Below are 25,502 nucleotides of genomic sequence, written 5' to 3' on the forward strand. Positions count from 1 at the left end.
GGGCGGAGTTGGGGCAGACCGGAGGCGCAGGAAAATTTTTTTGCTTGGGGCGGCAAAAAACTTTGAGCCAGCCCAGTCTGCAATGCAAGAATGGAAAGAGATCGACGTATCTCAAGACCGCGTGCTGACCGGGGAAAGAGAGTAGGAGGCAAAAATCACTGAAACCATCAGTTCAGTGCACAGCAGCAGTAAAAGAAATAATGAGAGAGGCAAGGGGAAAGAACACAAACCAAGAGGTGATACTCACACTATAGACTATATGGCAGTGCTCAGATTCCCATCTGAAACAGTGCACAGCACGGTTCATTAGTGTTACACTTGAGCATACAGCAGCAAAAGTGATGCAGAGATCAAGGATCAAAATTAATGAAGAACCGATTGGGCAAAGGGGGGGTTGCTCTCACCGCAAAAGAAAAGCCTCCATGGTGACCTGTGGACAGCAATGACGGTAAAGCCACTCCCCAACGTACGAACATAGACTTTGCCCTGCCTCTACAGAACCTGTATTAGCTCCCAGGCATGGAGGCTCACAAATAGGCAGCTACAAGAGGCCATGTTCTTTGTAACCGTCTCTTTTAAAACTTAGAGCAGGAAGAATAAATCCAAGAGTTTGCCACACGAAAAATCTATACAGATTAAAAAAATAAAAAAGAGCAAGCAAAAAATCCACCTGTATGAACAACATACCCGATCTCTTTAAGGAGCTAGTCCGCTCTCCCAATATTCTGGGATGTCCCAGATCTGTGAAGAGGGCGGAGCCCAAAGTGTGCATCAAGAGTCCAGCCTCCATCTAAAATATACTTCTGAAAAATAAAGCAAGCCATTTTAAAGGATGAGATTTCTCACCAAATGAATGATGGGAAAGGTTTGTCACAGCAAGTCCACTTTAGTGCCTGTGCAGGATTATTCCATACAGGACATTTACTAGTGCTTTGACCAGTCTTGCTCTAAATGTCCTAAGTGATGGAGCTTCCACTCCTACCCTTGGGAGATCTTTCCACTGTCAGGAAACTTTCTTAATTTGAGCCCGTTACTCCTAGTCCTACACCCTGATTACCACCTTATATAATTAATCTTCCTTCCTAGCATTTATCCCCTTCAAAAATGTGCAGGTGGTTATTGTATTCCCCAATATCTCACTCCCATACACACACCGGTCAGCTAATGTTTACCCAAACTATATACATTTGCTAAAGTGAGTTTAATTGTTCCTTCATCCTCATAAATTGATTGCTGTTGCTCCTCTCTCAACTCCAGCAGGTTTGGGTGTGTGTCTTTCTAATAATTTCAGTGGCCAGCATTGAAAGGTTTATAATGGTTACTTTTCCCACTCCATCAGATATTGAAGCTTTTCAATTTCCACTGCAACATATGACTTTTTTTAAAAGCTATTGTGACAGCGTCGGTAGCTCACCGCTGTGGCGCCTCCTCCTGGCCGCTTCGGGGAATTAGTTTTGCACCAGTAGAGCGCCCTCTTTGGGTGGCGTTCCGCCTGTCGTCTCGCCTCTGTGGGGTGCACGGACTTGCGTTGCTCCCGACGTCTGCGTCCTCTTCTGGAACACTGCCCTCCAACAGTGTCCCTCTGTCCAATCACACCCCCTTCCGGGGGGGGGTAAACAACAGCCCCACACCTTCAAGTCCAATCCTCACCGTCTAGGATCTGGTGTGGTTCTGACCGGCCGCTCCCTGCGGCCCGTGGCTGCGCGTGGGGTAGCACAGCAAACAAAGGGGGAAAAGGGGGGGGGGAGACTCAGGCCCGCCCACTACTCTGAGTCCCGGTCCAGAGGCCCTCGTGTGACAGTCTCACTGTCCTCCTACTCCTTACTCCTCTAACTACCCCTCTGGACCGCTTCCCCAACAGCCCTTCACTACGCTAGGCCTCCTCCTCCCAGGCCTGCCGCCTAGCAGGCTATGGAGTAGGGCCTTCTCCCACTCTCTCAGGCAGGCCTGCACTGCGCTGTCCGTGGTGCTGGCCTCCCAGCTCTAGAGACAGACCTTCCCCTCTGAAGGCCTGGGACAGACTGACTGCTCCTGCTCTGGGCAGCCTTTTATATGGCTAAGCCGGGCTCTGATTGGCTGGCTCCAATCTGTCTTCCTATTGGCTCCCAGTAAGCCCTCTCCTGATTGGCTGCGCGTGTACGCAGGCGCCTAGGCCTGCCGCAGCCCAGTCTCTCTAAGTGTGGGGTAATCGCCCCACCACAGCTATATACAAATTTATGTTTTCTTCTGTGTAAAACTAAACTATAAAAAAATAGATTGCAGGCTCAGTTAAATACGAAGGTGCTGCTTATGCAAATTTGCAAAGAATGTACAAGGACCCCCAGGTTTTATATAGCTCATCTTACACTTGTTAGTTGTTTACATCCCTATATATTCATGAATTCTGCATCAGTTGCCAAATTTATTAACAGAACACAAGTTGAGTGGTGATATTCAACTGTCTGCAGACAGTCCTGTAGTCCACCAGAGGGCACTGCAGTAACCCCAGGAGATTCTGCCATGCAAGGCATTAGGACATCTTCCTCAAATTACATGATTCTGGCAGAAATTAAAAGAATACTCATTAGTAACCTCACATTTCTTTCCAAAAGGATCCCAGTTATGTCACTTCATGTATACACAAGATCAGATAGCTCTGGAGAGTCACATACTCAATCAGAATAGCTACATGACTAAATGATAATAAACGTCTATAATGCTGGGTGTAATATACAGCAATTGACGTGGGTTTCACTCCTGTGGGTGAAAATGGTCATAAACCTTTATTTACAAGACATTGCAATAAGAATATAAATGCAAACACACAAGCTTTTTCTCCAGCATGTTCTCCTGCAGGGTTAAAGGAATACACACGTTTATAAGCCCAGAGCATGCCCTTCATTGGATTTTGCAGCATATGGTGCTGATGAAGTGCTCAGTGATCCTAAGATGACCATACTCTGGAGACAATCTTCAAATTTCTGAGGCCCTGCAATAGCCATGGAGAGGAACTCAGTCAACTCAGAACTCCATATTACTACAGAACAGTCTATATATACCACTCACTGCCAGCTTTATCGTAACTCCATCTAGGGATACACATGCTAGATGGACAAACTCTATATCTTTGCTAGGTTTGGGAAGGGAGAAGCTCCTATATTTAAGATTGGATGCAAGGAACACAGCTACAGCACCTCCCTCTCCTTGCTTCAGCCTCATCCCAGCCTGAGACATTTTAGATAAACCCTACACATGGGGCTCAGTTTCCTGTTTCTGTACCAGTACTGCACTGCTCCAGGGTTGAGAGTTCAATCCTTGAGGGGGCCATTTAGGGAACTGGGGTAAAAATTGGTCTGGGGATTGTTCCTGCTTTGAGCAGGGGGTTGGACTAGATGACCTCCTGAGGTCCCTTCCAACCCTGATATTCTATGATTCAATGAGTCAGTTGTAAAACAACCATAATCTGGCATAACCAGCCTGCTGAGCAAAGCAAAGCAGCCTGAAACACACCACTGAATGTGGCGGTGTGGTCAAGTAGATAGAGCACTGGACAGAGACACAGAAGACCTGGGTTCTATTTTCTGCTCTGCCACTAACCTACTGTGTGGCAACTCACTTCACCTCTCTATCCCTCATCTGTAAAATGAAGATAATGATACTGCCCTCATTGGTAAAACACTGAGCTTTGCTGAGGAAAAATGCTAGATAAGAGTTAGGTGGTATTATTAATGGAGATCTATCTTACATTCAGAGAATGCATGAAATGAATTCTTATTTTCCTTGGACCAAATTCATCCCCTGATTTCAAGGGAGTCACAGTGCAGAGGAAATTGGCCTCTTGTTCTGAGAGCCTGGTCCGCAAGGAGACTGTAATTGTTTCTATGATCATTGTAGCCAAGTTGTGCTATCAGTTACACTCGTGTAAATCTAAAGCAATCCCACCCGAATGGAGTTAGCCCAGATATGCAACAGTAGTTGGGAGCAGTCTTCGGTCCCTGCTGTCGACAGAAAAGTGGGAGTTCACGTGTATCAGTCAGAGAAGTTTGGACCATGTGGCCACCACTCCTCCTCCTTTTTTAGGAGAGTATCCGGGAAAGCTCATTGTTTAAGGCAGCACTCGAGCTCCACTCCATATGGATTTGCACTCTGCATGATGCTCTTCACTAACATTACGGGTTTGGGATGTTTTCCGGCGAAGCACGAGAGCCAGGTACAGATCAGCATGGCTGCAGCCGCCCCACCTCCCATGCAGTAATATGCCCAGCCAAGTCTGCAGGTTCCTGCAGAGGGAGAAAGAAGAGGTGAAATCAGTAGCCCAGTACATGCTGTAGTGCTGTGTCAGTCATGAAACAGCCCTGTATTATCTCTGCACCTCCCCGGCCTAGTGGGGGAAAAGTCAATGGTGCAGCCTGGCACACGGGGTACATTAGGGGTGGGAAAACTTTTTGGCCCGAGGGCCACATCAGGGTTGCGAATCAGTATGGAGGGCCAGGTAGGGAAGGCTTTGCCTCCCCAAACAGCCTGGCCCCTGCCCCCTCCCACTTTCCGCCCCCTGACTGCCCCCCCTCAGAACCCTCCCCATCCAACCTCCCACTCCTTGTCCCCTGACCACCCCCTCCCGGGACCTCCGCCCCTAACCGCCCCCTGGGACCCCACCCCCTATCCAATCCCCCCCTCTTCCCCGTCCCCTGACTGCCCCCCCCCGAACTTCTGCCCCATCCAACTGCCCCCTGCCCCCTGTCCCCTAACTGCCCCCTAGGACTCTCTGCCCCATATCCAACCCCCCGGGCCCGGCCCCAGCCTCGGCCCCCTTACCATGCTGTTCAGAGCAGCATGTCTGGAGCCGCACCACCCGGCCGGAGCCAGACACACTGCCCTGCCCTGCATGAGCGTGCAGCCCCGCCGTCCAGAGCGCTGTCGCACGGCAGCATAGCTGCGGGGTAGGGGGGACAGCAGAGGCGGGGCTGGGAGCTAGCTGCCTGGCCAGGAGCTCAGAGGCTGGGCAGGACAGTCCTGCAGGCCGGATGTGGCCCACAGGCCGTAGTTTGCCCACCTCTGAGGTACATGGATACTCTTTTACTAAAATCATCTTTACATCCAGAGCCCTTTGTGACCTACCCCCAGCTTCAGACACTACGGAGCTGCTGACTCCTGCCATCCTTCACTTCCCACTCCCACGCTGCCTCTCATACGTGAGCTTCCCGTAAACACCCGCAAAGCCACGGCTGTGTTCCCCTCCAAATCTCGCCTTAAAACTCTCCTCAGCAAACAAACAAACAAACTCAGCAATGGTGTGGTCAGACCACTACCTACCATGCCAACCAATATCACCTCACTGTCTCCTTGTGCTCCCCGTCTCTCTGTTTGTATCCACTGCCTGTCTTTTGTCTTATATTAGAGGGTAAACTTCCGGGAGCCGGTACCATCTTTCTGTAATTTGTTTGTCCATGACTGAGGCCCTTAGGTGCCCCCCAACACAAATAAATAATAATACATCATCTCCTTGTTTATTGTCCTTCTTTCGTCCTTTCCATGGTAAGACAAATCAGGGTTGATTTCAAGTATATAGAGCCTGATTCCCCACTGTGTTGGTCCAGTCCTACACTTACCCCTAAAGTTAGTATTATTATTTTTCTTTTGTACTGAGTAGCATCTAGAGCCCACTGTGCTAGGAACTGTACACACCTATAACAAAGAAACAGTGCCTGCCCCAAAGAGTTTATAACGTAAGCAGAGAGCAGTAGATTTACATCAGAGTAAAGCTGGGGTAATGCCCTGGTGAATCTGGTCCCATTTTTTTCAATGCATCTTTTCTTTTTGTTTGTTTTGTTAAAACTTTACTATTTTATACTTAAATCAAATCAGTGACAGAGCCAGCACCGCTTTTCCAATGGGAACCATGGCATCTGGTTGTCTTGAGCTGGTGAGATACCGAGGGCAAAAATCACACCGTGGCATCTGGTCACTTTGAGCAGGTGAGACATGCTTCGGGCAAAAGTTACACAGCAGCCAGGAGGAAAATCCAGGTCATTAAGACAATCAGTGGAGGCCTAGGGGGAAGCTTCTCTTCTCGGATGCTCATGGCAGATCTTTATATCCTGCTTTATGTACGGAATTCCCCTTGGTTTCTGCATGAGTGGCTAGAGAGGAGTGGCCAAGTCAAGATCTGCTACATAGGTCTGAGTTGAGAATTTTGCCCTGAACGCAGAATAAGTTCTAAGAAGAGGAAATAAATTATCCAGCTGTGGTGGTCGAAATCCAAGTTCCAGTAAGCAGACAGATGGCTATAATTACATTTGATAAAGTTTCCACACCTGGAGTCACTGCTTTTGTACAACACAAGAGCAGCCCTAACTGCAAACCCCCAGCAGAAATTTCATCCAACAGAAAATTAGAGCACCAACAACTGTGAGGCAAAGTTAAGTTGCATAAAATGATGGTCAGGGAACTAATTTTCCTATTGAGGGAGTTATGGCCTAGCCATTAGAAAGCCTTCAAGACAAGCATGTATATGGCAAGATCAGCCTTGATGCAGAGGGATGGGGAATAGGTGAGTCCCTGAAGCTCTTTTTCCTATGATAGCTCACTGTAGGCCAATGTACGCTAATGCAAAGGGACCTGGTGGTGGTGGTGAAGACAATTATACTCATCGGGCTATCCCCAAGATGTAGTTTATTACCAGATATGGTATAGGCCATGCTCATTTATAATGTATGTGATATAATAACATTATAACATTGCCTGTTATACTATAAACCTCCAGGTTGCTGCCTTAATTCCAAATTAGATAGTAATGTTCATCTGTCCTTGAGTTCCCTTCACCGACCAATCAGTATCCATGAGTCCTGAGGTTGGATAGACAGTCAGAAAGCTGGGGAGAAGGGGGGAGACAATACGTGCTCCAAGAATGGAGAGAACTGATACCATAAGGGCACTGGTGGTTGTGTGCTTTACCCAGTAATACCTTGTCATAATTTCAGTAGTTACTAGGGCAGACCACTGAAAGCAACCGTAACTAACACGTGGCATATTCATTCACATTAGCACTCCACATTAGATCTTTTGCATGCTGAGAGTAACTCATGTCCACACTGCAGTGCTGGCACCAATGTCATATTAGCAGGAAGGAATGTAGTTCATGTTGAGGGAACATCTACAGCGGGTGACAATTACACTTTAGAAGAAAGATTTTGGGATGTTATAGAGTCAACAAATTGCACCAATTGGCCTTGGCTGTACACGCTGGCTGAAGCTAAATCCTTTGAAATGATGCTGCGTTGCTCAGTGGGCAACACTCACTCCAAGGAACCCCCTTTTCAGTCATGTGCACTGCAGTACAATAAGTAGAGCCCTGCCAAAGTCAGGGCTATGAAATACGCATCACGGACCGTGAAAGCTGGTCTCCCCCGCCCAGCCCTCCCCAACCAGGAAATCTGGTCTTTTGTGTGCTTTGACCCTATACTATACGGATTTCATGGGGGAGACCAGCATTTCTCAAATTGGGGGTCCTGACCCAAAACGGAGTTGCAGAGGGGTCACAAGGTTATTTTACGGTGGGGTGGTCACGGTATTGCCACCCTTACTTCTCCGCTACCTTCAGAGCTAGGCAGCCAGAGAGCAGCAGCTGTTGGCTCTGAACTCTGAAGGCAGCGCAGAAGGAAGGGTAGCAGTACTGCAACCCACACACCCCACAATAACCTTGCAACCCCTCCCCCCCCCAACTCTTTTTTTGGGTGAGGACCCCTACAATTACAACATGGTGAAATTTCACATTTAAATAGCTGAAATCATGAAATGTAAGATTTTTTAAACCCCATGACCACAAAATTGACCAAAATGGACCGTGAATTTGGTGGGGCCCTACCAATAAGGTTTGCCTGTGTCATGCGATCTCGTTGTTATGAAGCCCAGCCACATGGAGCACTTGGACAAGCCAGGGAGAAAGGAGTCTCAGTAGTCAAACATACAATGCCCTAGTTTAAGACACAGATCTGAGCTGGATTATTCACTCCTGTCCAAAAAGCTGTTGTACTGGGTTGGGCAGATTATTTTTCCCCTAGGAAGCCTGAGAGCGTTGGAGCAGGCACAACAGAATGTGCAAAGATCCCTTAGTAGGGAGGAGTGATCATTGAACAGATCAGGCTGAAAATGAAGGACTCCACAACACAATTCACGTCCTGCACCACATTTCAAATCCTTCAAGGTGCAGGGTAGTTCAGAGCTGGGATTTATGCAATCTCTGATTTAAGGTCATCTGCTAAGGGACACCCTCTACCCCACCTGCTGCCCCTCTTTATTTATTAATGGAGATATCCTATCTCCTAGAACTGGAAGGGACCAAAGATCACGGAGTCCATCCCCCTGCCTTCACTAGCAGGATCAAGTACTGATTTTGCCCCAGATCCTCAAGTGGCCCCCTCAAAGATTGAACTCACAACCCAGGGTTTAGCAGGCCAATGCTCAAACCACTGAGCTATCCCTCCCCCTCTCCTGCTTCGTAAGCATCCAGTCAGTAAAGATGGCAAATGTCAGAATAAAATGTAACATCTCTCCTAAACTGTTGTCCCCTGCTTATAAACTAGGTATTATTATTCTTATTGTGCGACCAATTCAGGCCCTCTGCTGTCAGACATCCTTCACTGCCTAGCCAAAAAAAATTAAAAATCCACTACAAGGTATTATAATGCAAATACAGTGATAAAAAAAGAGAGGCTTTAGCCAGTGTACATCCCCATGGTTCAAGGGACAGATGTGCAGATCTTCATGGGATTCTATGGATAATTTGTACTGATGAAGGAAAGTGCTGGCTTCTCTGCTGGAAAACAGCAAGCATTCAATAGATGTCATCCTTCTAGGCTTGATTGTGTTATTGGCAAAAGCAGATCTATAAATACCTTGCACATTTTCTACTGTCCTTAGAGCTAGCCTCTGAACAAGGCAAGTAATGTGTAGTTTGATGTTCTCTGCACTGTTGTGCCAACGGTCAGCTTTGTTGATTTAATCCAGCAAACTGTGCTGCTATTTGAATATTCTTTGTGTAACTCAGGACTACAACTAGCCCTGTTATTCTGTTGGACTGGGGTTTATTTATTCATTTATCTGCATTGTTTACACAGTTTGTTCAAGTCCTGCAGGAAGGTCTGCTCCCCACAATGACTGAATGCACTACATAAATGCACTACAGTGAGCACAAGATTAGTTGTTTCAACGTCCCTTTCTGAATCTGATCTATGGGTCCAGCCATCCCTTTTTGCATAAAGACGTGCACGGTGGGGAAAAAGATGCACCAAAACAATGCAGCTCCATAGAGTATGGATCTGAGTATCCAGCCAAAGCTAGGCTAAGCAAAGCTTAACTGTGCAAGTGGCCTGGGCTCATAAGAGGGTGAGCAAAGTCCTGCTGAATGTGCTTCTGTTCTGACTGCCGTCTGATGATCCAGACAAGCTGAGCAAGGACAGCAAGGTTGCGCAGCACAGAGGAGAGCGGCTGATGTGACTAGCAATGCAGGTTTCCCCAGTCGGGGCTACAACAGGTGGTGAAATAAAGCTCAGTGACACTCCCTTGATTAGCTCTGGACAAACATTGTCCACAAATATTCTTTTGCATTTTGAAATGAATTCCCCTTTGGCTGAGTCCTTGCTTATCAGGGATGCTCGAGCAAGTGACTTTTTTGGCCACGATGTTTATGGAGATGGTGAATTTTAAATGTTTCAAATTCATAATCACAAGTATTCACACTGGCAACTTGTTTCAAAGAGCTACATTCATCCAATCAGGGATCAAAATCACGCCATGGGTCCTACCAATCAAAACAGCTTGCATGTGCCTATGAACAGATCACAGAGGACTAACACATCACATAAATTATGGGTTATAAGTTATTTGCCCACCTCTAGTCAAGCTCCAACCATTAGATCAGGACACAAGACTGAATGCCCCAACCTCAGTCAGTCCTGATGTCACATGGACATTGGCACTGAGGTGGCACTCGCACGTGATATGCAATTGTGCACACACATGTAAAGGCAGCAGATTCCCACTCCCCCACCCCTGCCCCCAAAGAACATACACTTTAAGGAGCTACAGTGCATACACATCTGACCAAGTCTTTATCTCACTGACGTGCTCCTGCTCCATTGATGTGTGCGAGAGTGTGCCTGGGAACAGAACCACTTAGTGACCCCACAGCCCTATGCCTCCACTCGAGACAGGCAAGCGTAACCCTCATCCACCCAGAGATTGGCCTCTGTGTTGTGAACAGTGGGGGATGTGAGTGTATAAAACCTGCTGGAAGCAGCTTTAACCTATATACCATGGGCACCATTGTAACACTGATGGCATGCAGGAGGCATGTGGGATAAAAGATTTTCCACCTCTTTCTGCCACACCTCCACAGCATGTGACCCTCACATGTAAGCCCTTCTCCGGCTGTACACCCACTCATAGCTCATGACAGGAACATAGGGGATCGTACCTGGTGTACCTCACCTTCTGTTTACTCTAGGCCCTGTTTCCTTGATGCACCTTGCACAGGTCAATTCCCCCCTGAAGTGTTTTATCCTACAAGAGTGGGGGGGGGGGAGGGAAAGGAGTTGTAAGAGAAAGAGAAAAGGTTCCCACAACAAATAAGCTTTTAAGCTAAGTCGGGAAGGGGTAAAAAGCTCATCTTGTTCCTCTTTGGTAGGTATCATTGCTAATAGGCTCTCACTGAGTCACTCCATTCGAGTGTTGAGATTTGCTGTGACAGGATCACTCATAAAAGTTATTAAATCATCACTCCGAGATGGGCTTGACATTTCAATCAGAGACTTTGCTTTTATTCAAAGTTGCAAATCTCATTGGTTTGGAACGTGGCTATATTTCCTTAGATTCAGCAGTTCATTAGATTGCATTGTTAACATTAAGCGAACTAAGCCACTGACTGGCATTTTAATCTCTCGCTCATCTCTGGTTTTTATAAAAGCCCTTATCCCATGGTATCTAAGCACCAGACAGACTCAAGGAGTGAAAGCGCAAGTCACAGAAGTGTTTTCTTCTATCCCTTCCACCCTGCTCTGCCCAGTAATTAGTATATTTGTGTTCCCATGGGATTGAATTGGGATTAAAAGAAAGCCCCGGTAAAACCATCAAACTCTGCCCTCAGACCAAGCCCCAACCACCTGAAATGCCCCTGGTACTTGACAGTCGATATCTGAGTATATCCAGCTGCAACCTCCCTTCCAACTATGCTGGAAACCATCTTGTGCAAAACACTTTGCTGGCATCTGACAGCTAGAGTGAGCATGTGCAGAGAGCCCATATATGTCTTCGGATGGGGACCAACCCAAGACTTAAAAGTAAATTAAAATACTTTCGTAACAAAAAAATAAATAAAATGCTGTTCCAAAAACAAGCCTGAGACCCTGGATTGTTAATAAGATTAATTAGTCATTCAGATGCCACAGTGATGGGTATGGTTTAGGGATAGATGGATATCTAGGTTTAAAACTAGAGGGGTTGGGAATCTTCCATCAACATTTTTTTTTTTTTAAATGGAAAATGGAGTTTCCGGGAAAATTTCTGTTTTGCCAAAAAACATCCCATTAGGAAAATCATAATGAAATATTTGTTTCTGATCAGGGGCACCCAAACTGAAACATTTTGGAAGGTTGAACTGAATTGAAACATTTCATTTCCAGTCAGTTCAACATGAATGTGTCCATCTGAGCTGTCGCTGGGCCTCACGGAAGTTATAGTTCCGCTGTCTCATGCCCCAGACTGGATTATATCTCCCATATGAAATTCTGAGAATTCCTATTTTTGACCAGCTGTACCTACAAAATCACAATTAAAATATTTTAAAGGCAATTTTAAAAGTTTATTTACATGTTGGGACCTGAATTCAGGCACTCTGGGTTCTGTGCGTTTCCCACAGTGTGTGATAAAATCATAAGCGCCTAAGACCTGATCCAATGCCTATTAAAGTGAATGGGCCACTTTCCATTGACCTCAATGAGCTTTGGATTAGGGCCCTAAACAGGTCACCTATGTAATTTCCTAAATGGATTTAGATGCTGTATTAGTGACATCAGCAGGCCTGCAGAGGAAGTACAAAACACAAGTCTTGGCAGGTAGATAAAGTAGGAATGCATTTGGAAATATTTTGTGTTACAATGTATTTAGTTGCAATGCTAGGTCTACACACACACACACACATTCTGTTAAGGACTTAAGATTTTAGATCATTTTACATTTTTTTAAAAAAGCCTTAAATGCTAATATTTTAAAGGTGAAAGGTAGGCCAGAGACAGTGGGCAGAGGAAGTATGGCCTCTGGGTAAAGCACTGGACTGGGCCTCAGAAGAGTTGGATTCAGTTCTCATCCTGGCTATAGTCTTCTTGCAGGACCATGCATCTAGCTGCAGTTGGAATGTTTTTGGATTTCAGTTATCTAATCAGCGAGTGAATGGGCACCCCAAAAATATGGTTCTGGTGGTTGGTGAACCACACACTCTCTTTAAAGCTCTAACACAACCCTAGCTTTGGCACAGCCGTTGCTGTGTGCTGTACAATAATGTTTTCCTAATATTGGGGACTCCTGGGAAAATTCCGTGCCACTGCACATGTGCAAAATTCATGTCTGGTGCAGAATTTTTTCTTTCTGCGCAGAAAATACATTCTGCCAGAGAAATGCCTTTCACCCACCTGAGGCTGCTGTGGCGCTAGAACAGATGGCAGCAGCTGACCAGCAGTAACACCTGGCAACTAGCGCGTTCATCAGAGCACCCTGCCCACAGAACCAGGTTAGGAGGCACAGGATATGGGGGGGAAGACAGAGGGAGGGGGGACACACAGGGCTGCGGAGGGGGTCACAGACTGGTGTTCACAAGTGCTAGTGGACAGATTGGGGTGGGAGCTCAAGAGCTAGTGGGGTGACAGCATTGAGCCTAGGGCTGAATGGGAGGGGGCTGCAGGGCCACATGGGTACAGGGGGGGTAGGAGGTGCAGGGACACACTGGGATGGGGGGACTGAAAGGGAGAGGCTAGTGGTCAGTCAGGGTCAGATAGGGGAGGTGCCCCAACTCCCTAACAAATCCTCCCCCACCTCCCAAAAAATAAAAACTGTTCCAGACTTCTACCCACATCCAAATACCCTCTGGGTTCACTCCCAGACCCCTTCCCTCTCCCTCAGCTCCTCTGTTATCTGTGACTCCCCTAAGCCCTTGCACTGCTTCTGAGGGGTGCAGAAAATACATTTCTGTATTGTACTTAAATTAATTCCTCAAAGTTCTGTATTAAAATGCCTAGGAATGAATCTATTTGTCACCCAAAAAAAAAACATTTCCTGGATCTTTTTTTTGTCTGTATTATTACAGACATACTTGCTGACAGTTTTTTGTAATAAATTACCAAATAATTGAAACTGCTATAATTACAGTGTTGTTTTGACAAATAAAATATGCAAAATTTTGCAGAATTTTGAAATATTGTGTGCAGAATTTAATTTTTTAGTGCAGAATTCATCCAGGAGTAATTGGACCAGAGTCACCCATTGTAGTGTACAGCAATTGAGTAGTACCCTTTAAATCAGGGGTGGGCAAACTTTTTGGCCTGAGAGCCACATTGGGGTTCTGAAACTGTATGGAGGGCCGGGGGTAGTGGTGTTCACAAGTGCTAATGGACAGATTGGGGTGGGAGCTCAAGAGCTAGTGAGGTGACAGCGTTGAGCCTGGGGCTGAATGGGAGGGGGCTTTAGGACCACGTTCCCCATAGGAATGTGCTACTTATGGTGTACTACTTATGGCTGCTAGTCCTGGTGCTCTGAGCAGTATGTTACGGGGGCAGAGAGCAGGAGGCAGTTGGATGGGGCAGAGGTTCTGGTGGGAGGGGCAGTCAGGGAGTGTGGGGGTTGAATAGGCGTGGGAGTCCTGGGAGACCTGTCAGGGGCGGGGGTGTTGATAGGGGTCAGGGCAGTGAGGGGACAGGAAGCAGGGAGGGTTGGATGGGGGTGGGGTCCCGGGGGGGCAGGAGTCCTGGGAGGGGCAGTCAGGGGACAAGGAGTAGGGGGCGTTGGATGGGGCAGAGGTTCCAAGGAGGGCAGTCAAGGAGCAGGAAGTGGGAGGGGGCGGATGGGGGCAGGGTCCAGGCTATTTGGGGAGGCATAGCCTTCCCTACCCTGGGTGTAGTGTATTAAATTGCTCCCTGTAGGAATGTGCTACTTACAGTGTACTACTTACCGCTGCCGGTCCTGGTGCTTCGTAAGTAGCACATTCCTATGGGGAGCAATTTAATACACTCCACCTGGCGGCTCACGCAGCCACACTGCTTGGCAGGAACTCGTAGCCCTGCCGCCCAGAGTGCTGGCGGCACAGTGAGCTGAGGCTGCGGGGAAGGAGCCAAGGGCTAGCCTCCCCGGCCAGGAGCTCAAGGGCTGGGCAGGATAGTCCCGCGGTGCAGATGTGGCCCATGGGCCGTAGTTTGCCCACCTCTGCTTTAAATAGTTTGGGCGCCCTCTAGTGGGCTTCTCTGTCTTCTATTGCAGAAGTCACCAGAGCCTAACAGAGTAGTAATTTACATGCGATGCGAGGCATTTTATGTGCGCTATCGGGATTGTCTGCACTGGCAACTGGCTGTGTAGTCAGGGCAGAGCGCTGGGAGAGCGCTGCAGCGCTCTTTTTAAAAAAAAAAAAAAAAAAAAAAAAAAAAAAAAAAAAACACACACCTCCATGAGGGGCGTCGCTCCCAGCGCTGGAAGCATGGTTCCCAGCGCTGGTGCACTGTCTACACTAGTGTTTTACAGTGCTGAAACTTGCTGCGCTTGGGGGGTGTTTTTTCACACCCCTGAGCAAGAAAGTTGCAGCTCTGTAAAGTGCCAGTGTAGACAAGCCCCATGTTGGGCCAAATTAATCTATTACCTTTGATGGAGTTACAAGCGGGAGGAGAAGCCTTGTTTGTTAGAACTGCACATTCACTCCATCTGCTGGGAAAAGCTTCCTTCTTACCAGACCTACGTCAATGTGAGCCTGTTCCCAAGCCAGACCTTATTCTAAAGCATTTCCATAATGCTGTGCAGTTGGGTTTGGCATTCAGGTGATTCAGCTCGTCTCAAGGCAGCTCGCTTCGGTGCTGGGAGTTCTGATTTCATGACACGACACACAAATACATTCTGCATTAGCAGTAGCAGCGGGGTTCAAAGGAGGCTGAAGGTCCCATCTGTTCAGAAAAGTGACTGTTGAATAAGTGCTTCAGAGTGTGCTGAAGTTTAAACATATTTTTCTATGCAGCCAAGCTAAATGATGGTAGGGTTAAGGAAGCTCTCTCCCAACAGCACTCATCATTCGAATTATATAAATTCGGATTAATCCCGTAGTGTAGACATACTCAAGTACTAGTAATTCTAAAATGAAAAGCCAACGTCCTTGAGAGGAGTGACTGCCAGAAAGCACAGCAGAATGGCAATCAATGGGTGAGGGCAGGGGGACCGGCATATTTTGCCAGGAATCTGGATACTACAGTGATAGGCACATTCCAAGCATTTGGCTAGTCAGAGACAAACAGGAAAGTCTCCTCCCCTCCTCTCCCTGGAGGATGGAGTGTAAGTCAGTGGGAGAGCTGGAGAAAAAGATGAAAGGAGAATTTTTAGAAAGGTTTGGAGTTTTCAAAAGGAACTGAATAGTTGGGGATTCGGCTCAATATTCACTTTCCCCACCCTCCTTTCTTTTTTTCATTTCCATTTTGCTGTTGAAAAAGGGGAGAGGCAGGACAAAGAAAACCCCAAACATTGTTTGTTTTTGAACAAAAGGCCATTTTTCAAGTAAATCATTGGTGTTTTTTATATTTGAAACATGGTGACCAGCTCTTGTCGGGAGCATTCACGGGAGTTTGAATCCACTGAGTAGGGTCTGAAAGCTGTGCACAGGATCTCACAAAGGGCCACTGCCGTTTCATGCCAGTCTTTGGTGCATGCAGACTGATATCCTGTCTTCAGCAATCATAATACGTAACGCTTCAGAGGAAGATGAAAGATGCATCAAGCCAATGGTGTATGGGTGTATATAGAAGATGGTACTTCTTTGGGATTCAATCTACACTCAGTCATCTGACACCCTGAAGCATGAAACATGATCCCTTTATTATCATATCTTGTAGTCTACAAATACTGTTAAAGGACATTAATTACCCTTCTCATTACTGAAATCTACAGCACTGCCTTAATGTAAATGATCCTACCTGTCTCACTTCCACTCCAGAAGTTTGTGTTTTGCTGGGTGGACAAAATCATTCCATTAATTAAATGCTCTGTAATTGTATAATGTGCTTTGAGGCTCATGGAAGGTGCTATATAACCAGTAAGAACAACATGCTGCTACAAAACACAGTTAGAATAGCTAGAATTACATTAGACTAACTAGTAGGACTACTTGAAAAATTTCCATCAAAACTGTTTGACAGAAAATTGAGTGAAACTTTTCATGTAAAGTACCTGCTTTCCACAGAAAATTACAACTTTTCATGGAAAAAATAAACATCCAAAAACAAAAAAAATTCTTCCAAAAACTGAAAATGTTGATTTGGAAATGTTGTTGCAGTGCCTTCTGGGTTACCAGGCTGGACTACACCACCCATGATGCACCAGGGTGGCTCAGCAAGAGCATGGTACCATGGTGCATCATGGTAGATGTAGTCTGGCCAAGGAGGCCAGCTTATAGAGAAGAATGGGGGCATGAGAAACCCAAACTACAACTCTCATGCACCATAGGAGCATTTCCAAATTTTAAAAATGTCAGTTTCCATCTGAATTTATTTGGTTTTCAATTTTTTGCTAAAATGTCAAAAATGGATGTGAAGAAACAACTCATTTTCTAATCAGCTCTACTAACCAGCAGACACACTACAAGAAAACAAGGCACAATCAATATCAATTTATTAGATTTGGCACTTTGATTAGACATACAGAAGAACCTCAAAGATACGAGCACCAGAGTTATGGACTGACCGGTCAGCTGGGTACCATATGAAACTGGAAGTATCCAATCAGGCAGCAGCAGAAACAAAATAAAAAAAAAAGTAAATATTGTACCGAGCCTATATTGCATCTTAAGGGTAGGCAGATCTGGGCTGCCTGTCCCCACCCTCATGCGCGGGGCACACACTTACAGCTAGGAGTTGAAGAGGCTGCGATTCGCAGACAGACGCAGCACTGGGGTCTGCGCTGCTTTCCTGTAAGCTGTGGGTGCTGTTTTCATCTCACTTCCCCTGGCTGGCGGGGGTAGGGGGCGCTGTTTTCACCACCCCCACCACCAGCCAGGTGAGGGACAAGCTTGCCCTGCCTGGGAAAGAAGCTGCCTACCTGCCTCTGGAACCTGGCCCAGAGTGTGAACTGCTGGAGCTGGAGCTGTGTTTTGTTCAGAGTTAAGAACATTTTGGAGTTACGGACAACCTCCATTCCCGAGGTGTCCGTAACTCGGAGGTTCTATGTAGTTCTCTGTATTCAGCAAGGCTCGTGTGTGAAAGAGACAATCCACCAGGCAGAAGAAAACCCTGATGGTTCTGGCTTCTCCTATTCCTCATTTCCTAGAAACAAACAAAAAAAAATTACTCTGCAGCCTTTGCTCCTGTCGAAAGCCCTTTGAATATCCACAGCCTTGTTGGATAGATGAGAACTGATGGTCAGTAACACTCAGAGGCAGATTAGAACTAAGTGGAACCCAGAATCAATACCTTCTGACCTGCTCACCACATGAGATCAACACCTCCATCCAAAATACAATGCTGATCGAGGCAGCTCCTTCCCCATCTCCTGCCTGCTTGTAGTGAAGAGGAGGGTCTCTTTAGTGCAAGGGTGGGCAAACTTCTTGGCTCGAGGGCCACATCAGGATCGCGAAACGGTATGGAGGGCTGGGTAGGGAAGGCTGTGCCTCCCCAAACAGTCTGTCCCCAGCCCCCTATCCACCCCCTCCCACTTCCTGCCCCCTGACTGCCCCCCTCAGATCCCCCAACCCATCCAACCCCCTCCCTTGTCCCCTGACCACCCCCTCCTGGGACCGCCCACCACTCCCTGTCCCCTGACTGCCCCCGACCCCTATCCACACCACCACCCCCTGACAGACACCCCCCCAGGGCTCCCACACCTATCCAACCCCCCCGTTCCACGACCCCTGACTGCCCCCCCGAACCTCCACCCCATCAAACCACCCCCTGCTCCCTGTCCCCTGACCGCCCCCTGGATCTCCCCACCCCTAACCACCCCCCAAGACCCCATCCCCTATCCAACTGCCCCCCTGCTCCCTGACTGCCCCTAGGACCTCTTGCCCCTTATCCAACCCCCCCAGCTCCCCACCCCCTTACCATGCCGCTCAGAGCGGTAGGACTGGCTTATTGGCAAGCCTGGTAGGTGGGCGGAAGCCACGCAGCCCGGCAGGAGCAGCAGGCCAGAGCGCTCCCTGTGTGGCAGTGTGGCTGCGGGGAGGGGGGACATCAGGGTGGGGCCAGGGGCTAGCCTCCCCAGCCGGGAGCTCGCCTCCCTCGCTGGGAGCTCAGGGGTTGGGCTGAATGGTCCCGCGAGCCAAATGTGGCCCGCGGGCCGTAGTTTGCCTACCTCTGCTCTAGTGCCTTCCTACTAAGGCAGGCAAATCACCTCTGGATCTTTTCACAAGTAAAGTGCTTCATGCTCAACCCTCTGGGACTGATCACAAGCAGAGACTGGTCTGCTCAGCAGCAAGGCAGATCAAGTCACGGTGGGAGGTCTCACACAGCGTTGGAGCCCAGTGCTTCATGTTGCCAAATTTGAAAGCCACCGACCCTGTTGCTCCAAGAATTTGACTTTTAGGAGTCGAAGTGGGCTGTAGCCCACAAAAGCTTATGCTCAAATAAATGTGTTAGTCTCTAGGGTGCCACAAGTACTCCTGTTCTTTTGGCGGATACAGACTAACACGGCTGCTACTCTGAAACTTTTAGGAATAAGTCCTTTAGTTGTTTAACCTATCTTTGTTTGAAATTACACATGCTTCACTGTACCACACTTCAGTTTTACTTACCCATCTAGCCAAGCAAACAGCTCTCGAAGTACTAATAAAATATCCATGTACTGCCACTAGAACAATGGGGGAACAGCTTGTGTGTGCACAGGACATTCCATATTCCATCAGGGAACAATTGATCTCAGCCAGAATAAACAGACCTGTTTCCTTTGAAGGAACTCTGAATGTACCAACAGACCCTCCATCTATTTATTCTCTTAATACACATGTGCCAGCAGAAGGTAGATGGTATAAATTGTAAAGTGGCAACTACTGGAGCTACCAAGCCACAACAAAACAGACTGAAGATCCAGGGAGCATATTCATCAAGGGGGCGTTTTTTCAGGATTTTACTAGGCTTTCAAGCTTGATATTGGCTGAGAAAAGCAGCCTGGTAGCCTCTTAAGAAGCTAGGGTGGTAGGAAAAAGCAATGGGAACCGGGAACTCTCATCAGACCCTGTCTGCACTAAGAAAATTCATAATTACTTTGCTCTCCTGGTAGCAGCAATGGCTAGGGTTACCATACGTCCGGATTTTCCCGGACATGTCCGGCTTTTGGGGCTCCAAATCCCCGTCCGGGGGGAAATCCCAAAAAGCTGGACATGTCCGGGAAAATCGGGACATGCGGGGCCAGGCCGGGGGCTTGGGGGCCGGCGGTCGGCCGGGCCGGCAGTGCTGGAGATGCTGGGGGGGCCAGACTGGGCCATGCTTCCTCCCCCCACACCCCCCTTACCTGCTTCAGGCTTCCCGCGAATCAAATATTCGCGGGAAGCAGGGGAGGGGGCGGAGCCCCGTGGAGTGTCCTCCTTTTGGAGGCTCAAAATATGGTAACCCTAGCAATGGCGGATACTAGTAGTATCGAGTATGTAGTTTTACCACCCTTCATCTAACCATTACCAGAACTGGTTTTCACACAGCAGTCTTCTTTCATCTACATTCACTCCAGAGCCATTTGTCCTTCCTTTGACAATAAAAACCTAAAGTAGAAACCAGCTGCAAGGAAAGAGCGCGAAGAAAGCAGGATGCAAGATTAAGAGACAGGAAGGTCTGGAGCAGCTGATTAAATTATCTGGCTATACTGACATCTAGAGTTTATTTAGGGTACAATCAGGTGTACAGTAACATGCTCCTTGTTCCTTCGGAGATGGGGAAGTGTGGGTTAGTAAAGCACTGAGAACCCACAGCAATGGGGGATGCATACATGAGAGCTGCTCCATATACCAGTGGTTCTCAACCAGGAGTCCGGGGCCCACAAGGGGGCCTCAAGAAGGTTTCAGGGGGCCCTCCAAACAGGGCCAGCATTAGACTCACTGGTGCCCAGGGCACAAAGATGAAGTCCCACTGCATGGGGCTGAAGCCCAGGTCCCTGAACCCCACCATATGGGGCTGAAGCCTGAGCAATGTAGCTTTGTGGGGGCCCCTGTGGCATGGGGCCCCAGGCAATTGCCAACCCCTAATGCCAGCCCTGGCTTGTATATGTAGAAAACCAGTTATTGTGGCACAGGTGGGCCATGGAGTTTTTATAGCATGTTGGGGGGGCTCCGAAAGAAAAAGGTTGAGAACCTCCGCCCTATATCACAGTCTTTCAGATATGAAGTATACGACAGCCCCTCACTCGGGGCTACAGCTTTCATCTGGATTTCTCTATGAATGTACTTTTTGTTAACGTTGGGAAAGGAGCCTGGAGACAGCCTTGAAGACGAACATGGTCCAAGAGGCACAGCACGAGGGCGAGCAATGCAAGCATTCCACATTGCAAGATCATCCTCAGATCTAAACCTCTGTGCATCATTCTGCATCCCCCTGGACAAAGCTTATTCCTAAGAGCTGTTTACTCCTTTTACTTTCTAATAATACACTTGATTTTTTTCCCCAGTGTCATCATCCAGCCTATGAAGAGATTGCAAATGAATGATGCCACTTGTCTGTCCGAGGTTATAGACAGGGAGACAATTCCTGGGGCTACCTTAGTCCAGTGGCTAGAACTAGCAGATTCATCCCTATACTGATGCAGGCACAGAGGGGAGGCAGACTGCACCTCCACTATTCAGATGCAGCAGGGACTGGTGCAGTCCCCGGTGCAGGCCAGGGCAGCCCTCAGGCCTGCCAGAACTTGTACCCCTCACAATGGGCAGTGTGGGCCACTGCAGGGGTGCAGAATCAATAAGGTGCAGCTCCACCCTGGCCACAACTCTTACTTCTATTTACCTCCTTCCCTGCCAGCCCACCGCTGCTCCATCCCCATGCCTCTCTCCTCCCAGCACATAATGCCCCTGCGTGATGCTGCATAATTGAATATGACCATTTATGTTGATATTACCACTGTTATACAATTGCGACAACTCCTGTACAAAGTATATACCATGTAAGGTGTCAATGGAAACATTATGATTTGCTACCTATGATAGGGTAAGGGCCCTGCCAAAAAGACTAGGCCCTCCATGGCAGGGGCTGCCCCCACTGCTGTGGCTCCGCCACCGGCGTCCCTCCCCGCTGCTCCCTTCGCCAGCTCTGCGGGTGCTCCTCCCCTGACCCTCAGGGCATACGCCCAGGTGGTGGCGGCCCCTCCGCCTGCCGCTACATCATCTCTCCCGGCCACCGCCTCTGTTCCCATCTCTAGCGGTCAGGGCCCCTTCCCCACCTTGACCAGGAAAAAAAAAAAATAATAATCCTGTTTATAGGCATGTATCATCTTTGTATCTGAAGTTATGAATATTGGCTCCATTTCTATCTCAAATGTGTTTGTACATGAGTGACCTCTCTCAGATTTACATCAGGCAACACAACTGCGTGTTGATGGCCAATTAAGGTCACTCAGCTCTAACAATGAAGAAATGCCAGGCCCAGCTAGCTCCTCCCAAGGATGCCTCAGACAGCCAGGGGCCAATGGCCACCCCAGTGAGTCAGCAAAGCATGTAAGGACATGTGATGAGGACATGTGACCTGAGACTCCATCTTCTCCCAGACCCTGGACTCTATCTTGAGTTAGTATCTGTCCATGTACAGGTGGGCTATGTTTGGAACAGTAAGTTTTCCATGTATTGTGACAAAGTTCCTCCTATCTTGGTGGGTCCTGCACTTATTGGCAGATTTTCTTGCCCCAGAGATTCACCATGTGGGTTGGGGAATAGCCCAGAGACCTTCCCCTCTGGAAGAACCCACAGTCCAGGTCAATTGGGAGGTTTGAGGGGAACCCAGGCCTACTCTCTACTCCAGGTTCCAGCCCAGGGCCCTGTGGACTGCAGCTGTCTATAGTGCCTCCTGTAACAGCTGCATGACAGCTACAACTCCCTGGGCTACTTCCCCCTAGCCTCCTCCTAACACCTTCTTTATTCTCACCACAGGACCTTCCTCCTGGTGTCTGATCACACTTGTGCACCTCAGTCCTCCAGCAGCACACCCTCTCAGCTCCTTGCACCTCTTGCTTCCAGCTCCTCACACACACACACCACAAACTGAAGTGAGCTCCTTTTCAAAACCCAAGTGCCCTGATTAGCCTGCCTTAATTGATTCTAGCAGCTTCTTCTTAATTGACTCCAGGTGTCCTAATTAGCCTGCCTGCCTTAACTGGTTCTAGCAGGTTCCTGATTACTCTAGTGCAGCCCCTGATCTGGTCACTCAGGGAACAGAAAACTACTCATCTAGTGACCAGTATATTTGCCCTCTACCAGACTCCTGTACCCTACTGGTCTGGGTCTGTCACAGTATACAGCAGAGGATATAAAAAGGCACCTGAGACATCTCCATTGTGTCTTAATTTCTCTGGACTGGATTTCTAACAAGGAAGCTTTGAACAAGGACTGATGACTCCTAATCTATTTGGATGATTCCAGAGAGACTTTTGCAAACCAGCAGTTTATTCCACCACTGCTACAAACCTGATACAAGGACTTTGCAATCACTTGCACGTGTATGATCTATTAGCCATTTATAACTCTCTTCTTCTATTATTACAGCTTTAGTTAGTTTACTAAGGATTGGCAGACAGAGTGATATTTGGGTAAGATCTGAGATTCATACTGACCTGAGGATATGTGTCTGATCCTTTGGGATTAGAAAGAACCTCACATATGGTGAAATGGGTCTTCAATAACTCCTCAATATATTAGACCTGGTGGTCTGGATGGGAGCCAAGGGGTGGAATGCCTACAGGGGGCTGTGTTTGGCTTCTGGTTGTAGCCCACGAAAGCTTATGCTCTAATAAATTTGTTAGTCTCTAAGGTGCCACAAGTACTCCTGTTCTTTTTGAGGATACAGACTAACACGGCTGCTACCCTGAAACCTGGTTAGCCAGTGTGGTGCTGCAAAAGCTCTTTTGTTACAGGCTTGCTGAATCTAATTATAGAATAAACCACCAGTTTGGGGAATTGTCTGCGCTGTTCTGTGCAATCTGCCTTGAGTGTGGCATTCTCAGTGAGGCCCACTCCAGGTACCCGGTCACACACTGCACCCATAACTGCTATAAAGCCTGCTCCCTGTCTTCGCACAGGGGCTCCCTGCACCATGGTGTTCCCAGGGGGACCTTATAAGAACACAAGAACGGCCATACTGAGTCAGTCCAAAAGTCCATCTAGCCCAGTATCCTGTCTTCTGACAGTGGCCGATGCCAGGTGCCCCAGAGGGAATGAACAGAACAGGTAATCATCAAGTGATCCATCCCTTGTTGCCCATTCCCAGCTTCTGGCAAACAGAGGCTAGGGACCAGGGGCGGCAGGTTTGTAGAAATGTTGGCGGTGCCCAGAACACCCAAAGACCGCCCTCCCCTGCCTAAGGTGAAGGCTCTGGGAGGGAGTTTGGGTGCAGAAGGAGTGAGAGGTTGAGCTCTGGGATGGAGTTTGGGCGCTGGGTACAGGCTCCGGGCTGGGGCAGGGGGTGGGAGTGCAGGAGGGGGTGATGGGTGCAGGCTCTGAGATGGAGTTTGGGGGCAGGAGGGGGTGTGTGGGAAAGGGGTGAGGGTGCAGGCTCTGGGAGGGAGTTTGGGTGCAAGCTGGGGGTGGGGGTGCAGGCTCTGGGAGGGAGTTTGGGGACAGGAGAGGGTGTGTTGGAAGGGGGTGGGGGTGCAGACTCTAGAAGGGAGTGGTGAGGTGCAGCGCTTACCCGGGGCTCCTAGGCAGGATGGGCTGGGAGGCCTCCATGTGCTGTTACCCCCAGGCACTGCCCCCACAGCTTCCGATTGGCCGCAGGGACACAGACCCACCCCACCCGGGGGCCACAGGGTGGGGCCAGCAGCCACATGGAGCAAGCTGGCAGGACGCTGCTCAGCTCCTCTGCACTGCCAGTGGTGAGTGGTACGCCCCAGGCCATTTTAAATTGTGCGGGCGGGAGCGCCCGGGGGCAGAAGGCGGGGCCGAGGGAGAGACCCGGCCTCAAACAGTGCTGGAGCCGGGCCCTGGGCCAGGAATATTCCTCATGCCCAGGCACCATGGGCCCATAGAACCCACTGCCCATGCTGAGGACAGCCATTGATGGACCTATCCTCCATTAACTTACTAGTTCTTTTTTGAACCCTGTTATAGTCTTGGCCTTCACAACATCCTCTGGGAAGGAGTTCCACAGGTTGATTGTACATTGTGTGAAGAAGTACGTCCTTTTGTTAGTTTTAAACCTGCTGCCTATTAATTTCATTTGGTGACCCCTAGATCTTGTGTTATGAGAAGGAGTAAATAACACTTCCTTATTTACTTTCTCCAGACCAGTCATGATTTTATAGCCCTCCATCATATCTATAGGTGGTGACTCTGTGGGTACTCCGGAGCTGGAGCACCCACGGAGAAAAATTAGTGGGTGAAGGTCGGCACCCACCAGCAGCCAAGCTCCCCTCACTCCCCACCCCACTTCCTCCTCCACCCCCTCCCCTGAGCAAGCGGCATCCCTGCTCCTCCACCTACTTCCCAGTGCTTCCCGTCCGGCCGTCGGAGGGGTGGGGGGAGGAGCGCTCAGGGGAGGAGGCAGGGCCGGGGTGGGGATTTGGGGAAGGGGTTGGAATAGGGGCAGGGAAGGGGTGGAAAGAGGCAGGGCCTCATGGAAGGGTTGGAGTGGGGGTGGAGTTGGGGCGAGGACCCAGGGGAGAGAGGGGAAGTCAGCGCCTCTGATCATATCCCCCCTTAGTCGTCTCATTTCCAAGCTGAAAAGTCCCAGTCTCATTAACCTCTCCTCATATGGAAGCTGTTCCATCCCCTAATAATTTTTGTTGCCCTTTTCTGAACCTTTTCCAATTTCAAAATATCTTTTTTGAGATGCGGCGACCACATCTACATGGAGTATTCCAGATGGGGGCGTACCATGGATTTATATAGAGGCAATATGATATTTTCTGTCTTATTATCTATCCCTTTCCTAATGATTCCCAACATTCTGTTCCCTTTGCACCAGCCAACGGGCATCACAGGGCCATCGTGCAGTTATGAAATGGCTGGGCCCAGAAACTCTGCTGGAGCTGGGTAAACTCAGAATAAAAAGTATTGCGAGTGTTCTTACAACTCAAGCCAGCCAATCCATCCCACTGGTATTTGTCCTCTCTGTACA

General features: G+C 48.5%; 1 protein-coding gene across 1 annotated transcript in view; it reads right to left on the minus strand.

The window, feature by feature from the left end:
- Nucleotides 1-2,448: 2,448 nt before the first annotated feature.
- LHFPL1 (LHFPL tetraspan subfamily member 1) overlaps nt 2,449-25,502 on the minus strand; it is a 48,199-nt gene continuing 25,145 nt past the window's right edge. Inside the window, exon 4 of the mRNA XM_054038911.1 lies at nt 2,449-4,259. Within this exon, the coding sequence (XP_053894886.1) occupies nt 4,078-4,259 (182 nt within the window). The 3' untranslated portion in view covers nt 2,449-4,077. The remainder of the gene's footprint in view (nt 4,260-25,502) is intronic.

This window comes from Malaclemys terrapin, chromosome 9 (assembly GCF_027887155.1).
Source record: "Malaclemys terrapin pileata isolate rMalTer1 chromosome 9, rMalTer1.hap1, whole genome shotgun sequence".
Classification (NCBI taxonomy): Eukaryota; Metazoa; Chordata; order Testudines; family Emydidae; genus Malaclemys; species Malaclemys terrapin.